Source organism: Microtus pennsylvanicus, chromosome 12 (genome assembly GCF_037038515.1).
Source record: "Microtus pennsylvanicus isolate mMicPen1 chromosome 12, mMicPen1.hap1, whole genome shotgun sequence".
Taxonomy (NCBI): Eukaryota; Metazoa; Chordata; class Mammalia; order Rodentia; family Cricetidae; genus Microtus; species Microtus pennsylvanicus.
Window position 1 is genome coordinate 82513065 of NC_134590.1, and position 23054 is coordinate 82536118.

A 23054-nucleotide genomic window follows, 5' to 3' on the forward strand; every position below is an offset into this window, starting at 1 on the left:
GCTGGGCGGGGTGGGCGAGCGCGCGGAGGGGGTGGACCGAGGGCGGGGAGGCTGGACGGAAGAGGAAAGGGAGGGCGGCCAGCGGCTCCGGCAAGGGTGTGAGGCGTGCGGCGTGTGTGCGGAGAGAGGCGGAGGGCGGGAGGAGCCGGGAGGGAGGGCGGAGGCATGAGAGCGCGAGGCGCCTCTCTTCGGCTCCTTCGCCTGGGCGGAAAGAGCCGAGCGCAGCCCGAGCGCTCCATTAAAATGGCGGCGGCGGCGGCGGTGGCCGCGGCGTCTGGTCGGTGGTGAAGTGACTCTGCTGCTTCTCTCCCCACCCGCCCCTCCCTCTTCCCTCCCCCGTCCTTCCCCCTTCTCCCGCCGCCTGCGCCTCGGCGCCCCTGAGGCCTGCACCTCCCTCACCCCCCTCCTCGCCCCCGCCCGCTCCCGGGCCCGCCGGCCCCCTCCCCCACCCTCCGCTCCCCGCCCCGTCCTCGCCGCCGCCCGCCCGCCCTCGTCGCTTCCCCGCCCCGCCGGCAGGCCGGCCCCCTCCCCTGCCTCTGTCCCCTCCCCCCCGCCGGTCGGGATCAGTCAGCGCGATCCTCAGCGGGGGAGGGGGGGGCGGCGGCCGAACGATGTGCGAGAACTGCGCAGACCTGGTGGAGGTGTTAAATGAAAGTAAGTAGCCGGCTAGGGGACCTGTCGGGGTGCACGGTTTGGGGGTCCCCCCACCCCGCACCGCTCTCCGGTCTCCTCCCCCGTCTCCCGCGGCCTGCGGACAGCGCCGAGCCGGCTGGCCGGCGTGCGAGCCCGGGAGCCCGGGGAAGGTGCGCGGTGGCGGGGCCGTCGCGGCGTCTCGGGCCCAGGCCGGCCGGGTTACCTGGGCGTCCGGGAGGGAGGCCGCGGCTCAGCCCTGGCCCAGCCTGGCCTGGGCGGTCTCGGAAAGTTTCCTCATTACAGGTGTCAATTAACGAAGGCACTAATGAGTCCTTCCGCCCTCGGCCCCTGCAGAGAGGCGAGGGGAGGTGGGGTCGGAGGACTGGCCTTTCCTCCGCAGTCCGAGCCGGAGGGCCGCCCTCTTTGATTTCCAGCGTGCTGCGGAGGCCTGGCTTACCTGCTAATTTTCATTAAAGTCCCCGGGAGAAGGGTGGTGATTTTTCCTTCCCTTGAGGGTGTGTGGGTGTATTAAATCCATCTGCCAGCCCTGAAATAGCAGAAAATGAATTGCACTAGTGATGATTGGGGCCGTCTTACCTTAATTAAAAAGAAAGGCGATAGTATTTCTTCAGCGTATCACTCGTCGTTTAAGGAGTAAAATCTATTATGAGGACATCTCTGTACCAAAGACAGCCATCTCGAGTAGTCATGGTCTTCTATCCCCGAAAATCATAGGCCTAATTCTTTATTATAGTACATATTTTATTTGTGGCCGTTGCAAGATTGTGTTTCTGCTCTAAAAAAAAAAGGGTATATTGCAAGTCAGCTGCTTAATGGGTCCAGAGGCCTAGGTAGGGAGAGGTGATCTTGATGAAATGATAATTTACAAAAACTTGATTCATTTGAAGTATTGGAACTCACATTCAGTGTGATCTGTGATATTTTGCCAGATTTCCAAACTGCTTATTCTTTTTTTAATACATTGTTTAAATAGTGAGTTTATAGACTGCAATGCCCTTTTTGTGTTTAAATTTTACTTTATTATGTGCTTGGATTTTACTTTAATGACTAAAAGATCTGTAATTTATTTTTAGCTCTGTATTTACTTTCGGACAGATGCAAGTGTTTCCATATATTCAAATTATATTTTCTCATATTTGTGTCATCATAAATTTTCCTAGAATTTTAAGGTTATTTCTATTTTGACATAAGTTTCATTTTTGGTGCGGTAATACGGTAAACATAAGTTTTAGCATTTAAATTTTCAGTAAGACATTTTGTATCTTAGAAATACATTGGTTATTGTGACTTTCTTCTCAAACTTGAAAGTTACTTTATTGTTTAGTATGCATTAGAAAAATGATTAGGGTGGATTTGAAGATTCATTTTTATTATTTTAATTGTTTGTAGGTGTATGCATGTCTGTCTGTGGGTATATTCTTGTGAGTGCAGCTGCATAAGGCCAGAGACATCTGATCCCAGGAACTGGTGTTTGAGACAGTTGTGAGCTGCCCCATGTGGGTGCTGAGAACTGAACCCAGGTCCTCTGGGAGAGTAGAAGTGCTTTTAACCCCTGAGCCACCTCTCCGCCGATTTCTTAAGATGTGATTTAAAATATTTTAAGCCTAATTAGGAATGTTGTAAACATAGCATCTGAAGAGTTTATTTGTAAAGAGATGGTGTTTGTATGATAGAGTCTGTTTTTGGGCTGATGAGAGTGCTTCCGGGGTACAGGTGCTTTACTCTGTAAAAGGATGACTTGAGTGAGCTTATTTCCAGACCCACCCATGCTCACACGCATGTGCATAACTAATAGTAATAATAATAATAATAAGTGCTGTTTAAGATTATCTGTGAAACTCTTGAAACTTTGCCAGTGGTCTCCAAATGTTCTTACACTTTAATGTTTAAGGCTCATTTCGAAGAAAAAGAATGTCTTCAGTCATCTCATAAGATACTTTATTCTTTCTTTCTCTCTCTCTTTTTTTTAATTTCTTGAAACAGGGTTTCTGTGTGTGTGTGTGTGTTTCTGGTTTTCTCTGTCTGTCCAAAACTTTCTTTGTAGACAAGGCTGCTCTCAAATTCAGAGAGATAAGCCTGCCTCTGCGTGCACCATTACACCTGTCTGTATGTTTCTCTCTCTTTTTCTTTCTCTCTCCCTCCTTCCCATTCTCCCAACATTGTAGTTTTCCTAAATATTTTCATATGTAGTGAGACCCTGTCTCAAACAGTATTTTCATTTGTACTGTTCTTAATTCTCTGAGAACAAGGCAGGCATATTTCATTACTGATGATAATGTTTGCCCATGCACACGAAGGAGGAGCTTCATGATGAGCATGGTGGTTGAACTTTGACTAAAACTTGTTAAATTAGGCTGGCCTGGTGGCGCAGGCTTGTCTGTAGACCAAGCTACTCAGGAAGCTGAGGCAGGGGAATCACAAGGTCAAGGATTTTCCTAGGTTAGAAGATGAATCCAAGGCCATTGTGAACAGAAAATACAAAGTAAAAAGCATGCTGGAATTAGAGTTAGTGGTACTGTTTGCCTAGTGTGAAGCATGGCTCTGGCTTTAACCCCCAGGAATGGCCTCCCTCAACAAAAGCAGCAAAAAAGAAAATAAGCTGTTTTGAAACTTTAGACCTTTAAATTTAATTTTATGTGTATGAGCGTACCACTCTCATGCCTTGTGCCCTCAGAGGTCAGAAGGAGGCATCAGATCCCCTAGAGCTAGAGTTCTACAAAGTCAGCTTTTTAAATTGAAGTGGGTTATGTCTTTCTTGTAGTTGTTGTTTTTGTTTTTTCGAGACAGGGTTTCTCTGTGGCTTTCGAGCCCGTCCTGGAACTAGCTCTGTAGACCAGGCTGGTCTCGAACTCAGAGAGATCCGCCTGCCTCTGCCTCCCGAGTGCTGGGATTAAAGGCGTGCGCCACCATCGCCCGGCTTCTTTCTTGTAAGTTTATTTGGTAATTATGTATTGGTGATCTTTTCCTTCCCTATAGATTATGCAAAGATGAATATTCAACCCTGACTTAAAGTTCAGAATTAAATTTCTCAAACCACATTCTGCTGCCTTTTTGTTTGTTTGTTTGTTGTTGTTTTGAGACAGGGTTTCTCTGTAGCCCTGGCTCTTGAAACTCACTCTGTAGACCAGACTGGCCTCAACTCACAGAGATCCACCTGCCTCCTCTTGTGTGCTGGTATTAACGGTTGCAGCGGCTATTTATTTATTATTAAGGAACTCAAATATTTTTTTCTTTGGTTTTTCGAGACAGTGTTTCTCTACGGCTTTGGAGCCTATTCTAGAACTAGCTTTTGTAGACCAGGCTGGCCTTGAACAGAAATGTGCCTGCCTCTGCCTGGGATTAAAGGCGTGCATCACCACTGCCCTGCCAAATATAAATATCTTAAGGAAAAGAGAACACTGGAATTTTAAGAGGCTCCAAAGGAGGAATACTGTGGAACATTTAAAGATGAAATGAAGTGAGACTAAGACTGAGAAGATGGCCCTGTGGTTAAAAGTACTTGCTTGTTTTTGGAGAGCACGGGAAATGGGTTTCTAGAACACACACGGAGTGGCTCTCAGCTGCCATCTTACTCCAACTTGAGGGGATCAGAAGGTCAGACACTCTCTTTTGACCTTCAAGGTATGTCAACATACCCACTCCCACACATACAATTAACAATAAAAACAAAAAATTGGCAGAGAGCAGGGTGTTGTGGCACATACATGTCTGTGCTTGGGAGTCTGAGTCAAGATCCTGAGTTTGGGGCCAGACAGGCCGTAGTGAAACCTTGTCTTAAAACCAGGCAAACAAATCTGGAAGAATGTGTGTAATATGTCTGACAAAAAATTAGCAGTAACATTTTCTGAACAGTTTACTTTGTTATCAGTATTGGCTGCAATATTAATATCAGTTGTATCTGTAGTCTTGTAGAGGTTCTCAAACTAAATTCTTACCATGGAAACATATATTATGTAACTATGCACATAAATTTATAAATAAGTGTCTGGAGCAAGGCTAAGGATCAAGAACTTACCTGTAGAGCCTTGACAGTTCAAGGCTGGTCTTGAAGTCCTTCCTGGTCCTCTTGCTTGAGGCTCCCAAGTTTTGGAATTATAGTCAGGAACTAAGTCTGACTTTAAATAGAGAGGAGGCTGGGGGGGGCGGTGAATGACAATGTTTTGCCCTTTGCCTAGGTTGGCCTGGATCTTGCAAGTAATATTACTGTCTCAGACTACCAAGTATTGGCATTATACATGGAAACTACATACCTGCCTGTCAGTACAATTTTTTTTTTTGTTGTTGTTGTTTTTGATTTTTTCAAAACAGGGTTTCTCAGTAGCTATGTATGGAGCCAGTCCTGGAACTCGCAGAGATCCACCTGCCTTTGCCTCCTGAGGGTTGGGATTTAAAGGCTTGTGCCACCACCCAGCAGTACAGTCTTAATTACAGATTTTTTTTCCTGCTTGGTAAATCTTGTTATTTCTTTAACCAATTAATATTTGAAGTACTGACTAACAGATAAAATTATTCACAATTTCCATCCAAATTCTATTATGTTTTGAGCCTTGGTCTTCTGTAGCCTAGGTTATCTTCAAATAGTTCTGCTTCAGCCTCCCAAGGAATAGGTTACAGGCATGAACTGCCATGATCAGCTGTAGTTCAAATAGCTTTATAAAGTAGCTTCTATAAATGATGAAGTATTATACAGATATGTAGTATATTAACCTAGGAAAGTATCAGTATTGTCTCTGTAATGAACACTGATTATTATATAGCTCTCCTGTCCTGGAACTTACTATGTAGACCAGGCTGGCCTCAAATTCCCAGATGCTGGTAATAAAGGCATGCGCCACCACATCTGGCATATTAATGTGTGTGTGTGTGTGTGTGTGTGTATTTAAAAATGTTAATAGAGAGGCTAGAAGAATGGTTCAGTGGTTAGGAACACTTGTTGCTATTGCAGAGTACCTGGGTTTGTTTCCCAGCACCTACATGGTGGCTCACAAACATCTGTCATTCTAATTACAGGAAATCTGATGCCTTTTGACTTCTGGGGGCACTAAGCACACATACCTACCTGCAGGCAAAACACTCATACACAAAAACAAACCTAAAAACGATTTATTTATGTGTTAAATGTATGGGTGTTTTGTCTGCATGTATGCCTGAATACCAGAAGAAAGCATTGTACCCCAAATGTTTTATGTGGTTGTGAACCATCATGTGGGTGCTGGAAATTGAACTTAATACCTCTGGAAGAGCAGATAGTGTTTTAAATAGCTGAGCCATCTCTTGAGTTCCCAAATATAATTTTTTATTATTATTATTGAGATAGGTTTCTCTATGTAGCCCTGGCTATTCTGGATCTGGCTCTGTAGATCAAGCTAGCCTCAGAGATCTCCCTGCCTAAGTCTCTGGATGTATGCCTCCACACTACATTTAAAAAAATGTTTTTAGCCGGGCAGGGTAGTGCACGCCTTTAATCCCAGCACTGAGAGGCAGAGGTAAGCAGATCTCTGAGTTCAAGAGAACTCTTATTGATTTCCAGGACAGACTTCAAAGCTACACAGAGAAACCCTGTCTTGAAAAAAACAAAACACCAACAAAAAATACTGGGGCCCAGCAAGATGGCTCACCTGGAAAAGCATCTCCTGCTAATTCTGCCACCTGAATTTGATTCCTGAAACCTACTTGGTAGATGGAGAAAACCCAGCTCCTGCAAGTTGTCTTTCTGACTTTGACATACTTGCCACACACACAAAAATAAATTAAAAAAAAAAAAGGTGATGAGACTAAAGAAGATTGCTCAGTGCTTAAGACTATTCCTGCTCTTGGAGAGGACCAGAGTTTAGTTCCCAGTATCTACATTGTACATTACCTTCTGTAATTGTATTTTAGGGGATCTGGTGTGTGTGATGTAGCTCAGGTGTTAGAATGTTTGCCTGACATGTGAAACCCTGGGTTTGGTCCCTAGTATCCCTTAAATTGGGCTTTATGATGGACTTCTGTAATCCCAGTACTTGGTAGGTGGCAACAGGAAGTTCAAGGCTACATAGTGAGTTGAGACTAGACTTAGCTGCATGAGATCCTGAAATGGATAATGATAATATCCTCTAACCCAGCTTTTTGGAGTTAAGATCTGATATCTCCAGTTCAGAAAATCACACATAGGACTTACTGAAGCCACCTTGCACATCAACAGATCTCAAACAAGTGTTTGGTAAAAGCTTTCCCATTTATACAGGTAATTTCCCTCTGAACTCTGTACCTGAATACTGAAGCCAGTCTTGGGCCCCCCTGGCAGCTGAAAAGTTATAGCCATCCTCAAGAGTGCTCCAGGCAAGGAGGAGCTTGCCACTCAGGAACCAAAAGTAGTATGAGTTCTTGCAGAATCCATATCTCTTTACTAAAAAAATTGTCAGAACTTTATGTTCCATTTTCATTCAACAAAGGAACAGAAAGAGAACATTCTCTCCTTGGAAGTACTGGGGAAATGAGAAAACTTTGAGGGATGTGGTCTCTTTTTTTGTGTAGTGGATTCAGAGTGTCCTTATCAAAGATTCAGAGCAGTTATCAAAGAAGAAATTACGAACTGCCAAATTCTGGGGCGTTGAGGATTCTGTGTTAGAAATGTAGGAACTGTCGTTATTCATTTTATGGGAATTTTAAGAAGAACTGCGTTTTCTTAGGTTTTAGTTAAGTACTAGTTCTAATAAAAAGTGTCAGACTCTTCCTCCAGTCACTTTGAACTGTGTTTGGTAAAGTGTAGTATCCATTTATCTAACTATTTATACCTATGTACAAACAATAGGACAAGTTTTCCCTGGAAAACAACTATGTATTAGGTGTATAAACTCTTAGGTTAGTCAGAAAATGATGAACCTAACCAATTAAGAGAATAGCTTGGATTCTTCTAGACATCCAGCACTTTATGTTATGGTTAAAACTGGCTTTAGTCGTTCACTGGAAAGCTAGAGCTTGTTCAGACTCTTAGAGGATCCCTGGTCAGAACCTTTGGTCTCTATCCTTCCACTCTCTAGCAACGATGCCTCTCTGGACCATGGTCTGTCACTAGGTCACAGACTGTTTCTTTTTTTTTCTTTTTAAAATATTTATGTATTATGTGTACAGTGTTCTGTCTGTGTGTATGTCTGCAGGCCAGAAATGAGCACCAGACCTTATTACAGATGGTTGTGAGCCACCATGTGGTTGCTGGGAATTGAACTCAGGACCTTTGAAAAGCAGGCAATGCTCTTAACCACTGAGCCATCTCTCCATCCCCCACAGACTGTTTCTTGCTTAGCTGTATTAGGCCAGCCTTTGATTACTTTGTTGGTTTATAAAAGCTCACAGCTTTCAAGGAAGTTATGTGAAGGTAGGATATACAGCTTTCTCTGGGTGTTTTTGTGGATCCCAAGTACATGGCCCTAAAGTGTTAAATGATTGATTCTCAAGCAAACCTGTGGTAGGAACATGGAATATCTGTTGAACAGTAGCATCTTCGTCATAATGTGAGGTCCTAGTGCAGGTAGGCACAGAAACATAGGGGACACTTAGCATCACCAGCATGATTGTTGGCTTATCTTTCAGGATGGGGTGAGAGTGTGCATGGGTATAGCTGTGTCTTAGAGAATTGCTCTCTTGTCTGGTGGTGGCGGCGCATGCCTTTAATCCCAGCACTCAGGAGTCAGAGGCAGGTGGATCTCTGTGAGACCAGCGTGGTTGACAGAGCAAGTTCTAGGACAGCCAGGGCTTCACAGAGAAGCCTTATCTTTAGGGGGAAAAAAAGAAAAGAAAAGAAAAGAAAATTTCATGAGTTGATTATATAGCTCTGTTGGTAGCAAGCTTGACTGGCTTGCTAAACTCTAGGTTTGACCCAGTATCCCATGAAGACTTTTCTAGTGGTATACACCTGTAATCTTAGCACCTGGGAGGTGGGTGTAGTAGGATCAGAAGCGCATAGGTATCCTCAGCTACACAAGGAAGTTGAGGTGAGTCGGCTATTTGAGACCCTGTCTTTTCCAAAGTAAGAAAAGAAAAAAATAGTAATTGGATGTGGGACCACAGACGTAGGAGCTTATTCTTCTGTTTTATTGGATATGGAGGAAATGTTTTCCAGCAGTTAAATAAAGGACAGTGCCATAGTATATCACTGAATTTATAGAGCCTGGTTCTGGGAGAACAAGAGAGGAGGTCAAGGACAGGACTAGGATGAGGATCATCTTGTTTGTATGTGTGTGTGTGTGTTTTTAAGACGAGATTAACTTTCTTAGCTTTTCGAGACAGGGTTTCTCTGTTTAGCCCTGACTGCCCTGGAACTCACTCTGTAGACCAGACTGGCCTTGAACTCAGATTCTGCCTCTGCCTCTGGAGTTCTGGGATTAAAGCTGTGTGCCGCCACTGCCTAGCAAGAGATTAACTCTTTTGATCTAGACTTGAGTGGAATTCAGTAGCCCTGATTGATCTCACTCACAGCTATCCACCTGCTTCAGTGTTATAGTGCTAGGGTGACAGCGACAGCATGAGCTAGCATTCTTTGCCAATAAAGTTTTATATGGCTACAGATGTCATTTTCTTTTAATTTTTTTGTGTACGTATATATGTAGTGCCTGAATATAATAAGTATGTATTCGTGTATACGTATTACATCTGTGCAGCAGCCAGCAGACGTCAGATTAGGGTGTCAGAGCTACTGGAACTGGAGTTACAGGTTTTTGTGAGCTGCCACATGGATGTTTGAAACTGATTGGGTCCTCTGCAGGAGCAGCAAGTGTTTTTTTTTTTTTTTTTTTTTTTTTTGGTTTTTCGAGACAGGGTTTCTCTGTAGCTTTGGAGCCTGTCCTGGGGAACTAGCTCTTGTAGACCGGGCCAGCCTCGAACTCACAAAGATCCGCCTGTTTCTGCCTCCCGAGTACTGGGATTAAAGGCGTGCGCCACCACCGCCCGGCTTCGCAGCAAGTGTTCTTAACTGCTGAATCATCTCTTTGACCCCCAGATTATATTTTTGCAGTTATATAGACAATACTTCTAACAGTTGTCTATGAGAACTTGATATAGAAAGTTGATGCTGGTTATTTCTATGTGCAAGTGAGTATAGTCCGGGTTTCTAGGAGATGGGTGTTTTTATTTGTGTGTGCCAGGTCTGCATGTGGAGGTCTCAAACAGTGTGAGTTGGGTCTCCTTCTGTCCTGTAGGTACCAGACATTCAATTCCAGTTGTCAGGCTTGCTGGTAGTCATTTATTTGTTTGTTTGCTTATTTACTTATTGAGGCAAGGTTTCTCTGTAGCTTTGGAACCTTTCCTTAGGACTCGCTCTGTAGACCATACTGTCCTAGAACTCACTGAAATCCACCTGTTGGGATTAAGAACGTGCACCACCACTGCCTGGCGCAAGTGATCATTTTTTTTTTAATATGGAACGCTTCACGAATTTGCTTATCATCCTTGTGCAGAGGCCATGCTAATCTTCTCTGTATCGTTTTAATTTTAGTATACATGCTGCCAAAGCGAGCACGCTAATAATCATTTTTACTTGCTGAGCTAACTTGCTTGCCTGGAGATTGCTCACTATGTTGCCTTGGCTGGTTGGAACTAGATATATAGATCAGGCTGACCCCAAACTCAAAGAGCTGCTTTCTTCTGCCTCCTGAGTGCTGGAATTAAAGTTGTATATTGCCATGGTTGGCTAGATTGCTAATTTTTCAACTGTAGTTCTAGTGCTATGTACACTAATCACAAAGTTTTATGTATTTCTATATGTTACTTAAAGATTTTTAAAATTTAATTTTTGAAACATTTATTTTGTTTTTTTGAAACAAGATCTCCTATAACTCAGAGTTGTCTCAAACTAAAATGTACCTGAGGAGGACCTTGAATTTACTCGAAGCCTTTTAATTATGTATAGTAAATTATACACCTTTACAATGGAGGTACAGTTTCAACAGCCTTAGGTAAATACTGAGTTTCTCTTCAGAATGTAAATAAAAATTTATCTATTTTTCAAAGAAATATGTGTGTGTTTATAGATTTTTCTGTTATGTGAAATTGATTCTTTGTTTCTACCATGTGGGTCCTAGGAATTGAATTGATTGTCATTCTTTGGGTACAGATACTTTCATTCACTGAGCCATCTCATCAGCCCTGCATTTTTCTTTTTACATATTTATTATGTTTACAATATTCTGTGTGTATGTCTGTAGGCCAGAAGAGAGCACCAGACCTCATTCCAGATGGTTGTGAGCCACCGTGTGGTTGCCGGGAATTGAACTCAGGACCTTTGGAAGAGCAGGCAATGCTCTTAACCACTGAGCCATCTCTCCAGCCCAGCCCTGCATTTTTTTTAACAATAGATTGAATTACCATGTCCTATGCTATTAACTAAGTAACACCCAGGATTACATTTTAAAAATTTCCTTTTGTCTTTAATGAGGTCCTGGATTTATATCTAGGATCACAGGTAAGCCAAAACAATAAAACATCTGGGCATGGTGGTGCGTGCTGAAGGCAGGCGGATCTCAAGAGTTCTAGGCCAACCTGATCTACAGAGTTAGTTTCAAGACAACCAGGAATACACAGAGAAATTCTGTCTTGGAAAACCAAAACCAAGCAATAAAATTAAAACCCAGGGGAGGTAGGAGAAAACCAATATTACTTCTTAACCCCTCAGCTGCTGACTCCTGATGTGATTCTTCGAAATAATTTTCTTTTCCATAGACGTTTCATTGAAAACAATGTTTATGCAGTATAAGATTTAGCTAGAGCTGGATGGTGATGGCACACGTTTAATCCCAGTGCTTGGGAGGCAGAGGCAGGTGGATCTTTGTGAGTTCGAGGTCAGCCTAGTCTACAGAGCTAGGGCTCTGTCTTGAAACCCTGTCTTGAAAAACAAAACAAAACAAAAAGATTTAGCTAGCTTCTTCTAACATTGACAGTGGCTTTTTTTGTCTTAAATTTTATTTAATGTGTATTTTGCCTGCATGTATGTCTTTGCGATATTTGTGCAGTGCCCAAGAAGGCATGGAATCCTTTGGAACTGGGATTACAGATGGTTGTGAGCTGCCGTGTATTTGCCGGGAATCAAATCAGGTCCTCTGGGACAGCAGCCAGTGCTCTTAACTATTGAGCCATCTCTCTGGTCCTCTTGTATTTTTTTTTTTATTAACAAAGTAATATTTCATTATGTCATTTTAGTACATAATTTGCTTTTTGTTGATTTCTTTTTCACTTTACACCATGTGTGTTCTATACCATATCTTCAAAACCTATTACCTTTTTTTTCTTTCTTTTCTTTTTGGGTTTTCGAGTCAGGGTTTCTCCGTGAAACAGTACTGGCTTTCCTGGAACTCACTCTGTAGACCAGGCTGACCTCGAACTCACAGAGATCCTCCTGCCTCTGCCACCTGAGTACTGGGATTAAAGGTGTTGGCCACCAGCCTGGCCACCTCAGGCTTCTTAGTTTAAATAAGCAAATTTTGTATGTTGTCTTATGTTATTTTCTTTTGATGACAGAGATTAACTCAGAGTCTCTGTTCTACCATTGAGCCATACCTATCTCTCTTAATATCATTTATTTTGTGATGACTGAACCACAGGGCTTGGTGTGTAATAAGGAAGTACTCTGTCATTAAACACTTCTAGCCCTCTAAAATTACTTTTTTCTCCTTTTGTCAGTGCTGTAGATTGAATCCAGGTCATGTACATGCTAGGCAAGTGTTCTACCACCGAGCTACAACTTCTATATAATGTTTTTTTATTTATAGTGTGTATATGCCCTTGAACAAGTGTGTATGTGAGGGAGGGGGAGGTTAACATGTCGGTGTACATGTAAAAGGCAAAGGAAGAAATTGGATGTTTTCCTCTGTTGTTTACTGCTTTATTCGCTTGAGACAAAGTCTGTCTCAAACCTGAAGCATGAGGTTTTGGCTCCCAAAATTTGCCTCTTTGCTCCAGATGCTGAGGTTAGAGGCCTTTGTGGCCATGCCTGTTTTTTGCCTGTAGATATTTCAATTTAGATCCTTATGCTTATACATAAATGTTCTTATCTGCTGAATTATCTCTCTTTATCTATCTGTCTGTCTACCTACCTACCTAATTTTTAAGACAGGGACTTATGTAAGACAAACTAGCCTAAAATTTACTGTGCTGCCTGGCTCTTAATTATGTTTCTAAGACGCAGGTTAAAGCTGGATGTGATGGCACATGCCTGTAGTCCCAGCAATAGATAACTAGGGAATCTAAGGGCTACCCTGGACTACATAGTAAGACTGTTGACAAAAGAGAAAAAGATACCAGCACCTTTTCCATATTAAGTATCCAATTAAATTACACCTTTTATAGTCTTTTTTTCTTTAAAAAAAACTTATTTATTTATTCTGTATACAATATTCTTTCTGCGTGTATGCCTGAAGGCCAGAAGAGGGCACCAGACTGTAGTAATATGGGCGGCGGCAGGGTTGCGTCCCCAAACACCCCAGCCGCCTGCCCGGCTCGCTTATGCCCCAAATAATTACACGGACACCGTATTCTTTTAAACACTGCTCTGGCCCATTTCTATCTAGCCTCTTCTAGGCTAATTCTCACATATTAATTTAGCCCATTTCTAATCATCTGTGTAGCGCCCCTAGGTGCGCTTACCGGGAAGATTCTAGCCTAAGTCCATCCTGGGTTGGAGCTTCATAGCGTGCATCTTCCCTGGAGCAGGCAGCATGGCGTCTCTCCTGAGGCGTCTGCTCCGGAGAGCAGAGCTGTGGAGTCTGACCTCACTTCCTCTTCCTCCCGGCATTCTGTTCTGTTTACTCCACCCACCTAAGGGTGGGCCTATCCAATGGGCTAGCAGTTTCTTTATTGCTTAACCAAGGAAATCAACAGATTGATATATGACACTCCCACATCACTTCCCCTTTTTCTGTTTAAACAAAAAAGAAAGGCTTTAACTTTAACATAGTAAAATTACATATAGCAAAACAGTTATCAAGCAAGAATTACAGTTACAATATTTATATCTATTTTATCTTTTATCATAACTAAGGAAAACTATAACTATCTATTCATTCTTCAACTCCAGCAAAGACTCCAGAAGGATATAATACTACCTAAGTAAACAAGAAATAAGAAAACTCTAGAAATGACAGAGACATCTCGCTGCCTGGACAGTCACCCAAAGGTCCTCTGTACCGTTGGGACATCCATCTTCAGCCTACAGGCCCATGGTATCCAGCAGACATTTCCATAAAGCAGGAAAATTCAAAGTCAGTTCAGTCACTATCTGTTGTGTCCTGCAGAATGTCTTGCAGACTCTTTCATGAATCAGGAACCCCGAAAGATCATCTCACCTTAGGCAAGTTCAGTAGTCCTCTCTCTGTGGGTTCTCTGTGTCCAGTTTATGCAATAGTCCAGGCAAGAGCAGTTTCTTGCCCAAATGGCTATCAAACTCCATAAGGTACCTCTTCGATGCCCATCTTCCTCTTGAAGGAGATTGGTGCTGCCAGGAGCAGAGTGTCTCATTGTCAGGAAAAGTCCTCAGTTATTAAAACATTAAATGTCCTATTCTGTAATCTTTGAAAGACATGAAGAATATCTATCTAAAATATATCTCTATATATATCTAGAAAATCTAACTAACATGACTGCAAGCTTTACTATTATCGATGATTATCCATTAACAACCTATATTTCTTAATTATGCAGTACATATTTAAATAAACTACACAATCACAATACCTTAATAAATATCGGAAATACATATACATATAATAAAATTGACCTTAAAATCCATACCAATGCAAATTATTCATACCTATATCATTTCCCCCTTTAAATGTAAAAGAATGTTTATAAACCATATTTGGGAACATGGGCGCAGTTTTTTCTCTCCAAACTGCTTCCTGCTGAATGGGGGCGTCGTTAATTAGGTCTTTCATGGTATAACCTGTGTGCTAGTTTCATCTCAGATGGCAGTTGAGCAAAGCAATTTTCTGAAGATGTTCACAGCAACCCTTCAGGAGGACGTGGTCCATCATACCAAATCGGAATAGAAGAAATCCATAGAGTCTCATCCTCTGTGAAAACAAAAGAAGACTCTCTCCAAAGCATCATATCCTTAGACCCAAATTCTGAAATCGTAATACCCTTATATCCATTCTGGTTTAGCTTGGCAGCCCAGGTAATGAAATGTCTCTCTGTACTTAGCTCCTTCACAGTCAAAAATTTTAAAGAAAACACAATAATACAAAGAATCCAGACTCTCTGTGAATTTTCCATCTTTACGCGGCTTATTTTTATTTATATCTATAACTATCTGTACTCTGTCTCTTTAAAGACTTTACTTTTACTTTTTTCTTTTTAAACCATTAACTTTTTTCTCTATATTCTTTTTCTTCTCTCTCCCAAGCCAACGTACATTCATCTAACAGTGTGACTTATTTAGTGGTCTGAATCTGTCCTATTGTGAATCTGCAATTTTTTACTATCCAGGAGCACTTTTGATCTACGCCTTTAAATCACTAGGTGCTTAAGAATCTAAGCTGTGACATTAGGTTAACTTTTTGTTTTTTGAGCGTATATCTGTAGACCAGGCTATCTTTGAACTCTCAAGAGATCTGCCTGTCTCTGCCTCCCAGGCATTGGGATTAAAGGCGTGTGCTACCACACCTTGAAGTCACAGAGGTCAATCTCCCTCTGCCTTCCAAGTGTTGGGAATAAAGGTGTGTACCACGACACACAACAACTCTCTTCCTTTTTTTGTTTTTTTGCTTTAAGAACTTCAACTTTCAGCTTGCATATATTTTTAACACACTTTAAACCATTCAGAAATCTCTGTCTTTGAATCTCTCTTTACTGTATCTCTCTGTTTTTCTGACCACATGAGTCTTTAATTTACCAAGCAATCTCAGTAGGACTAAAGGCGTGGCTTTGCCAGCTCGATGTAGCCCATTCCTTAGCTTTTCAGCCTCATGGCTGATGTACAGGCTGCAGCCGTGTTTATAGCCACACCTGGCATTTCAAGGTCCCTGCCAGCCAGCAAGCTACAACAGACAACACTCAAGTCCTCTCTCTGTAGCCGGCCCTCCTGCCTCAAACAGTCAGAGTTTGCCCTGGCAGGATGGCCCAGAAAGCCGGCATTTTTAAATGGCGCAGCTTTTTTCCTGCTACGGCTGAAAACCGAAAAGCATGTGTTCAGCTTTTCATCAACACCGTTTAAATGTTTCGTGGCAGGACCTCTTAATGAGCTGCAGGCTTTGCAGCTGAAGCTGAGTCAGGAAGCCTCTCTTAGATGAGAGCGCTTGCTTGCCTCTAGCAAGCAGAGTAGACCCAAGAAATCGCTACTATCAATAAAACATGCTTTACTCTTTCCCAAGCTTTTTCAGGCTTTCTGTGGATTCAGTTGGCCCCTCATCTGGGCGTCATTTGTAGTAATATGGGCGGCGGCAGGGTTGCGTCCCCAAACACCCCAGCCGCCTGCCCGGCTCGCTTATGCCCCAAATAATTACACGGACACCGTATTCTTTTAAACACTGCTCTGGCCCATTTCTATCTAGCCTCTTCTAGGCTAATTCTCACATATTAATTTAGCCCATTTCTAATCATCTGTGTAGCGCCCCTAGGTGCGCTTACCGGGAAGATTCTAGCCTAAGTCCATCCTGGGTTGGAGCTTCATAGCGTGCATCTTCCCTGGAGCAGGCAGCATGGCGTCTCTCCTGAGGCGTCTGCTCCGGAGAGCAGAGCTGTGGAGTCTGACCTCACTTCCTCTTCCTCCCGGCATTCTGTTCTGTTTACTCCACCCACCTAAGGGTGGGCCTATCCAATGGGCCTAGCAGTTTCTTTATTGCTTAACCAAGGAAATCAACAGATTGATATATGACACTCCCCCATCACCAGACCTCATTACAGATGGTTGTGAGCCACCATGTGGTTGCTGGGAATTGAACTCAGGACCTTTGGAAGAGCAGGCAGTGCTCTTAACCGCTGAGCCATCTCTCCAGCCCCACCTTTTATAGTCTTAATATAGTTTTCCATTATTTGGTCACACTGTAACTTAAATATCCCCCTGATCTTTATTTTCTTTTTTTTTTTTAAATTATTTATTTATTATGTATACAACATTCCTTCCATGTGTGCTTGCATGCCAGAAGAGGGCACCAGATCTCATTCTAGATGGCCATGAGCCACCATGTGGTTGCCGGGAACTGAACTCAGGACCTCTTGAAGAGCAGTCAGTGCCCTTAACCTCTGAGCCATCTCTCCAGCCCTGATCTTTATTTTCTTTAAAAAATTTTTTATGTGTATGAATGTTTTTCCTGAATATATGGGCAATGCATGTGTGCCTGGTGCCTGCAGAGGTCAGAAGAGTGTCAGAACTTCTAGAAATAGAGTTACAGATGGTTGTGAGCCATCATAAGAGTGCTAGAAATCAAACCCAGGTCCTCTGCAAGGGCAATAACTACTCTTAAATGCTGAGTCAACTCTACAGCCTACTCCCTCCCCCCAATTTATTTTATTATTACTTTGTTTTAAGTACAGATATTTTACCTGCAGGCATCTGGGCATTATGTGCATGCTTGTGCTCACAGAGGCCAGAAGAGGATATTGGACCCCATGGAAATAGAATTAAAAATAGTTGTTGGCCACCATATGCATGCTTATAATTAAACTCCTATCTTCTGTGCTATTAACCACTGAGCTGTCTCTCCTTGCTGACCTCCTACACCCCCACCCCAAGAGGCAGTTTCTAGTATGAAGCAATGTGTCCTTGAACTCAAGATCCTCTTGTCTCAGACACCCAAGTATTGAGATTGCGGGCTTGTACCATTGGGCAGTGATGACAGTAGGGCCTTTGGAGTGCATTCAAAGTAAGAAGATAATGAGATGCTACTCATCATTACTTGGTAAAGTGGTTTAATGTGGCCAACAGAATGTTGTTTTATTTTATTTTCATTCTTTTGTTTTTTGAGAAAGGGTTTCTTTTTGTAGTCTTTGTTGTTCTGTAACTCAATCTTTAGACCAGGCAAGGCTAGCCTCAAACTCACAGATAGATCCACCTGCCATTACCTCCTCAGTGCCAACACCACCCGACATGTTTTATTTTAATGGTATTTTGTTTCCATGTTTCCTTTCAAGGTGAGTTCCCCCAAATAGCAATACAAATCCTATCTTAAGTGAGATAGTAACTTTTAATCTAGTGAAGAATTAGAGGTTGGTTATCACTAAACCTAAAACCTGATGTCTTCTAGTTAGTGTGATGCTAGAATTTAAATTTTGAGTAAAAAAATAAATTTAAAAAACATTTATTGACTGTGTGAGTGTGCATGCTTATGTGCGTATACATGCATAGCAGGCATGCATGCCATGGAACATGTGTGGAGCCCAGATGACAATTTGCAGGATAATTTTCTCCTTCCACCGTGTGGGTTTTGAAGATTGAATTCAGGGTTTAGGACTTGGTGGCAGTAATATTTACTTCATGAGTTTTGCCAACTTCATTAAAAAATTCTGTTTGTTATGTGTATACACGTGTGTGTCATAAGAGGGTATTTTATCCTCTGACATTGGAGTTCCAGGTGTTTGTGAACTGTCTGACATGGATGTTGAGAGCTAAATTCTTGTTAGTGTTCTTAACCACTGAGTCATTCTCCAGCACCAATCCTCCACTCCCAGCTTTAACTTTTTTTTTTAAAGATGGCATATACAGCTAGTAAAGTCTGCACCATTATTTTAAATTCTGAAAAATTCTGAAGTCTGAAATAGTTCTTATTCCAAGCATTTCAGGTACAGAATACTGAGCTTGTAATGAGAGAATGTTGATGGTATCCAAATTTAAATCCCCAAATCTTGGGAATAAAAGAATACTGAGTTTGGCATTTTTTATTTGATTTTATTTTGTGAGCTGGGTTTCTGTCTGCATGTATGAGCACCACATACATGCAGTGTCTACAGCCTTTTAAATAGTACTTTGGCTCACCTGGAACTGGAATTAGAGACAGTTGTGAATTCTCATGTGAGTACAGGGGCTTGAACCCTGGTCCTCCTGAGGAGCAGCTAGGGCTCTCAGTTGCTGAGCCATCTCGAGCTCAGTGATTCTCAGCCTGTAGGTTATGACCCCACTGGGGTCACATATCATATCCTGCATATCATATATTTTTGATGCATAATAGCAAAATTACAGTTATAAATAGCAAGGAAATGATTTCATGGTTGAAGAGCACTACGGGGGGATCTGTATTAACTGGGCAGTGGTGGCACACACCTTTAATCCCAGCACTTGGTGGAGGCAGGCAGGTCTCCCTGAGTTCAAGGCCAATCTGGTCTACAGAGAATCTAGGACTTGCAAGGCTGTTAAACAGAGAATCTCTGTTTTGAGAAACCAAAAAAGGGGGGGAGGGCTGGAGAGATGACTCAGCGGTTAAGAGCACTGACTGTTCTTTAAGGGCATCCAGGTTCATTCCCAGCACCCACATGACAGGATACCCTCACACAGAGATACATGCAGGCAATACACTAATGTAAATAAAATAAAGAAAATTTATATTAAAAAAGGATCTGTATTAAAGGGTCTTTGCATTAGGAAGGCTGAGAACCTCTGTTGTAGCTCCTTTGAATTTGAAGCTTTAGTTAATGATGCCTCTGGAATAGTAAGAATTGACAAACACTGTTTTAGATTGCTATCCCTTTCTTTCTCTTTAAAGAAGAAATGTTAGGGCTGGGGAGATGGCTCAGCTGTGGATAAGATAGTTTGATGTTAAACCTGATGACTTGATTTTGATTCCTTGAACCCACATGGTAGGAGGAGAGAACAAATTTCTGCAAATTGTTTTCTCACAACTTAAAACACATATTCACAAAATAAATTCAAAAACAACAACAACAACAACAACAAAACAAACTTAAAACACCAAAACAAAAACTGAACCAGGTATAGTGGAACACACCTTTAATCCAAACACCAGGGTCAGAGGCTTGTGGATCTCATATTTGTCAGTTCAGTTCGAGGCCAGCCTGGTCTACAAAGCAAGTTCCAGGACAGTCAGGACAGCTACACAGAGAAACCCTGTCTCAAAACAACAACGAAAAAATGTACAACAAATTGGAAATCTAAGTGGAAAATGCATTCAGTACTCGTACACTGCCAGACAATTTATTGGATACACACTGTATTTGTTGTTAACTTTCCTGATCACATGACTTGCTAGAAGCTAGGATTTTCTGCCCAGGATTATGAGATTTTCATAGAGCATATCTATAGTGTGGGAAAAGAGAAGTATGGAATGGCTAGCTGTGTACTTCTGTAGCATTTATAATGCCGCATACCTTAGAGGAGTCGTGATTTGGTCTAAATAGGACAAAGCAGCAGGAGGTGGACTAGAGTTAAATTATTTTTTTTTTAAATACATCATTTGATTGGAGAGATAGTCCAGTGGTTAGAGCACCTACTGCTCTTGCAAGGAACCTGTATTCAGCTCCCAATACCCACAAGGTAGCTCATAATCACCTGTAACTCTAGTTCTTGGGAATCTTGCTGGCACATGATACACATGTACTCACATAGCGTCACACACATACACATACATAAAAAAATCTAATCCTAAAAATACTTTTATTAAGCCTTTCTCTTCTTTTTTTTTTTTGGTTTTTCGAGACAGGGTTTCTCTGTAGCTTTGGAGCCTGTCCTGGAACTCCCTTGGTAGACCAGGCTGGCCTCAGAGATCCGCCTGTCTCTGCCTCCCAAGTGCTGGGATTACAGGCGTGCGCCACCACCGCCCGGCTTCTTCTTTATTTTTTTGAGATAGGATCTATTTAGCCCTGGACCTTTAAGTGAAATAAACCCTTTCCTCTCCAAGTTACTTTTGGTAATAGTCTTTGTTACAGAAATAGGAACTACTATAGTCAGTAATCAAAGATTTTATTTCAGTAGTGAAAGCAAAAGAATTAACTGATGTTTGTATTCATGTATCTAAACTTTATTTTTGAAGTATTGACTTTAACATTGGTTTAACATTTATTCATACTTTTATCCTTCTATTTCAGTATCAGATATAGAAGGTGGTGATGGACTGCAGCTCAGAAAGGAACATACTCTCAAAATATTTGCTTATATCAATTCCTGGACTCAGAGGTATGCAGTTGTAGGTATTTTGAAGACTAACTTGGTGAATTGTATAAATTGCCATTAATTATCATTAGATTTTCTTTTAGGATGTTTTATTACATGTTATTCTTTGTACTAATGGTAGTTATCAATATTCAATCATTTTACCTTTTCCTTAATCATGGGCTTAATTATGACATTGTTTTTAAAACAACATAAAAATTGTTTTGTTTTTTTCTTTTTTTTTTCTTTTAAGACAGGGTTTCTCTGTGTAACAGCCCTAGCTGTCCTGGAACTTGCTCTGTAGCCTTGAACTCACAGAGATCCACCTGTCTCTGCCTCCCAAGTGCTGGAATTAAAGGCGTGCGCTGCCACCACTGCCCAGTTTATTTTTGATTTTTTTCTTTTACCTTTCCCTCATTGTTTTTTTAGGAATGAGTGACTAAAATTTAGAAAGATATTTTGAGCCATCTATCTATCTATCTATCTATCTATCTATCTATCTATCTATCTATCTATCTATCTATCTAATCTGTCAATTATTTTGAGAGATAAGAGATTTTTGTTTGTTTGTTTGTTTTTGTATTTTGAGATGGGGTTTCACTGTGTAGCCTTGGTGTCCTGGAACTTGCTCTATAGACCAGGCTGGTCTTGAACTCAGAGATTGTTTTACCTCTGCCTCCAGAGTGCTGGTATCAAAAGTTTGTGCCGCCACCACCCTGTCGATAAGAAAATTTTTATAGAAAGCTCAAAACTTATAGCAAACTTAAATTAAAACTATCTTCATTGTGGTAACATATTTTGAAGTCATTTGCTGCTTGTTCTTTTTTATTATGCACATTAGTTCAATTTTTATGTAATATGTAAGTTGGGAATAAATAGAACAAAACTCCAAGAATCATAGTTGTTAATATAATCAATTTGAAAAAAAAACTAAATTTCTGTTTCTGTGATTTTAATTGGTGGTGGCAAACAATCTTAACAGTGATGAAGTTCAGTGCCAGTCTATTAACTGCTGGGCTTTACCACTGAGTTATATGCCCAGCCTTCTAGTAGTTTTTCAGGGGAGATAAGGGTTGACTTTAAATTCAAGGCCTTGTATATACTAAACAACTATTTAGTGTATGTCCTCAGCCCCCCACTAAATATCTTTTCACTTGTGTGTTTTGCCTAATTAGAACTAGTCTTCTTTAAAGTTTTATGAGTTAGAAAAATGTTGGATGTGGGACAGAGAGCTGTTTCAGGGGTAAAAAACTTCTGCTACCAAACCTGATAGCTAAGGCTCAGATCACAGGGATATTGGTAAGGTAGAAGAGGAGAACTGTTCCACAAGTTGTTCTGACTTCCATACATGTGTATGGCACCTGTACATGAATGCACACATGTGCAGGGACACACCCAGTATATGTACATAAACTTTTTTTTGAGACAGGATCTCACTGTGTAGCTGTAGCTATCCTGGAACTCACTATATAGGCCTACTAGCCTTGAACTCACAGAAATTTGCTTATTTCTGCCTCCTAAGTGCTAGGATTAAAAGTGTATGCCACCACACTGGGCAATAAATAGAATATTTTAAAAAATATTTGAAGGGCCGGGCGGTGGTGGCGCACACCTTTAATCCCTGCACTCGGGAGGCAGAGGCAGGCGGATCTCAGGAGGCAGAAGCAGGCCAGCCTGGTCTACAAGAGCTAGTTCCAGGACAGGCTTCAAAACCACAGAGAAACCCTGTCTCGAAAAACCAAAAAAAAAAAAAAAAAATGAAGTATTATAGTAAGGATCAGTAAGTATGCTACATCTTATAACATAAAAATATAAAGTTTGTCTGATAATAAAGAGTTTAAGCTGGCCACTGGTGGCATATGCCTTTAATCCAAGTACTCAGGAAGCAGAGGGAGATGGATCTCTGAGTTCAGACCAACTTGATCTACAGAGCAAGTTCTAGGAAGGCCAGGGCTATACAGAAAAACCCTGTCTTGAAAAAGCCAAAGGGGGAAAAATTTAATTTCAAATTTCAGCTTTTTTCTGCAATGACATTTTTACAGTATTTTTCTTTTAGTAAAATCCGCAGTTTTTGGGAAAAGTTAGTGGGTTTTAAGTACTTTTTAAAACTTAAATTCAAGGTTGATGCTGACATCTCTTCTGAATACCAACCAGATAGATTGTTTCGGACTAGGTTGTTATTGCTTTCATTATGAGTAGACTAGATGTATATATATTTTATATTGATATGCTAGTTTAAAATGTAATAATTGAAGATATTTGCTTAGTCATAATTTTGAATCTGTTGTAGCTATAGCTAGATGCCCACATAATAGGCATCTACTAGAAAAACCTA

At 41.4% G+C, this 23054-nt stretch overlaps 1 protein-coding gene and 1 non-coding gene across 2 annotated transcripts in view; one reads left to right on the forward strand and one right to left on the reverse strand.

Annotated features, from left to right (window-relative positions):
- The first annotated feature begins 306 nt into the window (after positions 1–306).
- Usp34 (ubiquitin specific peptidase 34) overlaps positions 307–23054 on the forward strand; it is a 187040-nt gene continuing 164292 nt past the window's right edge. The window contains exons 1-2 of the mRNA XM_075944509.1: positions 307–654; positions 20656–20743. Coding sequence (XP_075800624.1) covers positions 612–654; positions 20656–20743 — 131 coding nt within the window. The 5' untranslated portion in view covers positions 307–611. The remainder of the gene's footprint in view (positions 655–20655; positions 20744–23054) is intronic.
- LOC142833247 (U6 spliceosomal RNA) lies at positions 10044–10150 on the reverse strand. Its single transcript, XR_012907376.1, has one exon. It is a non-coding gene; the product is annotated as a U6 spliceosomal RNA (small nuclear RNA).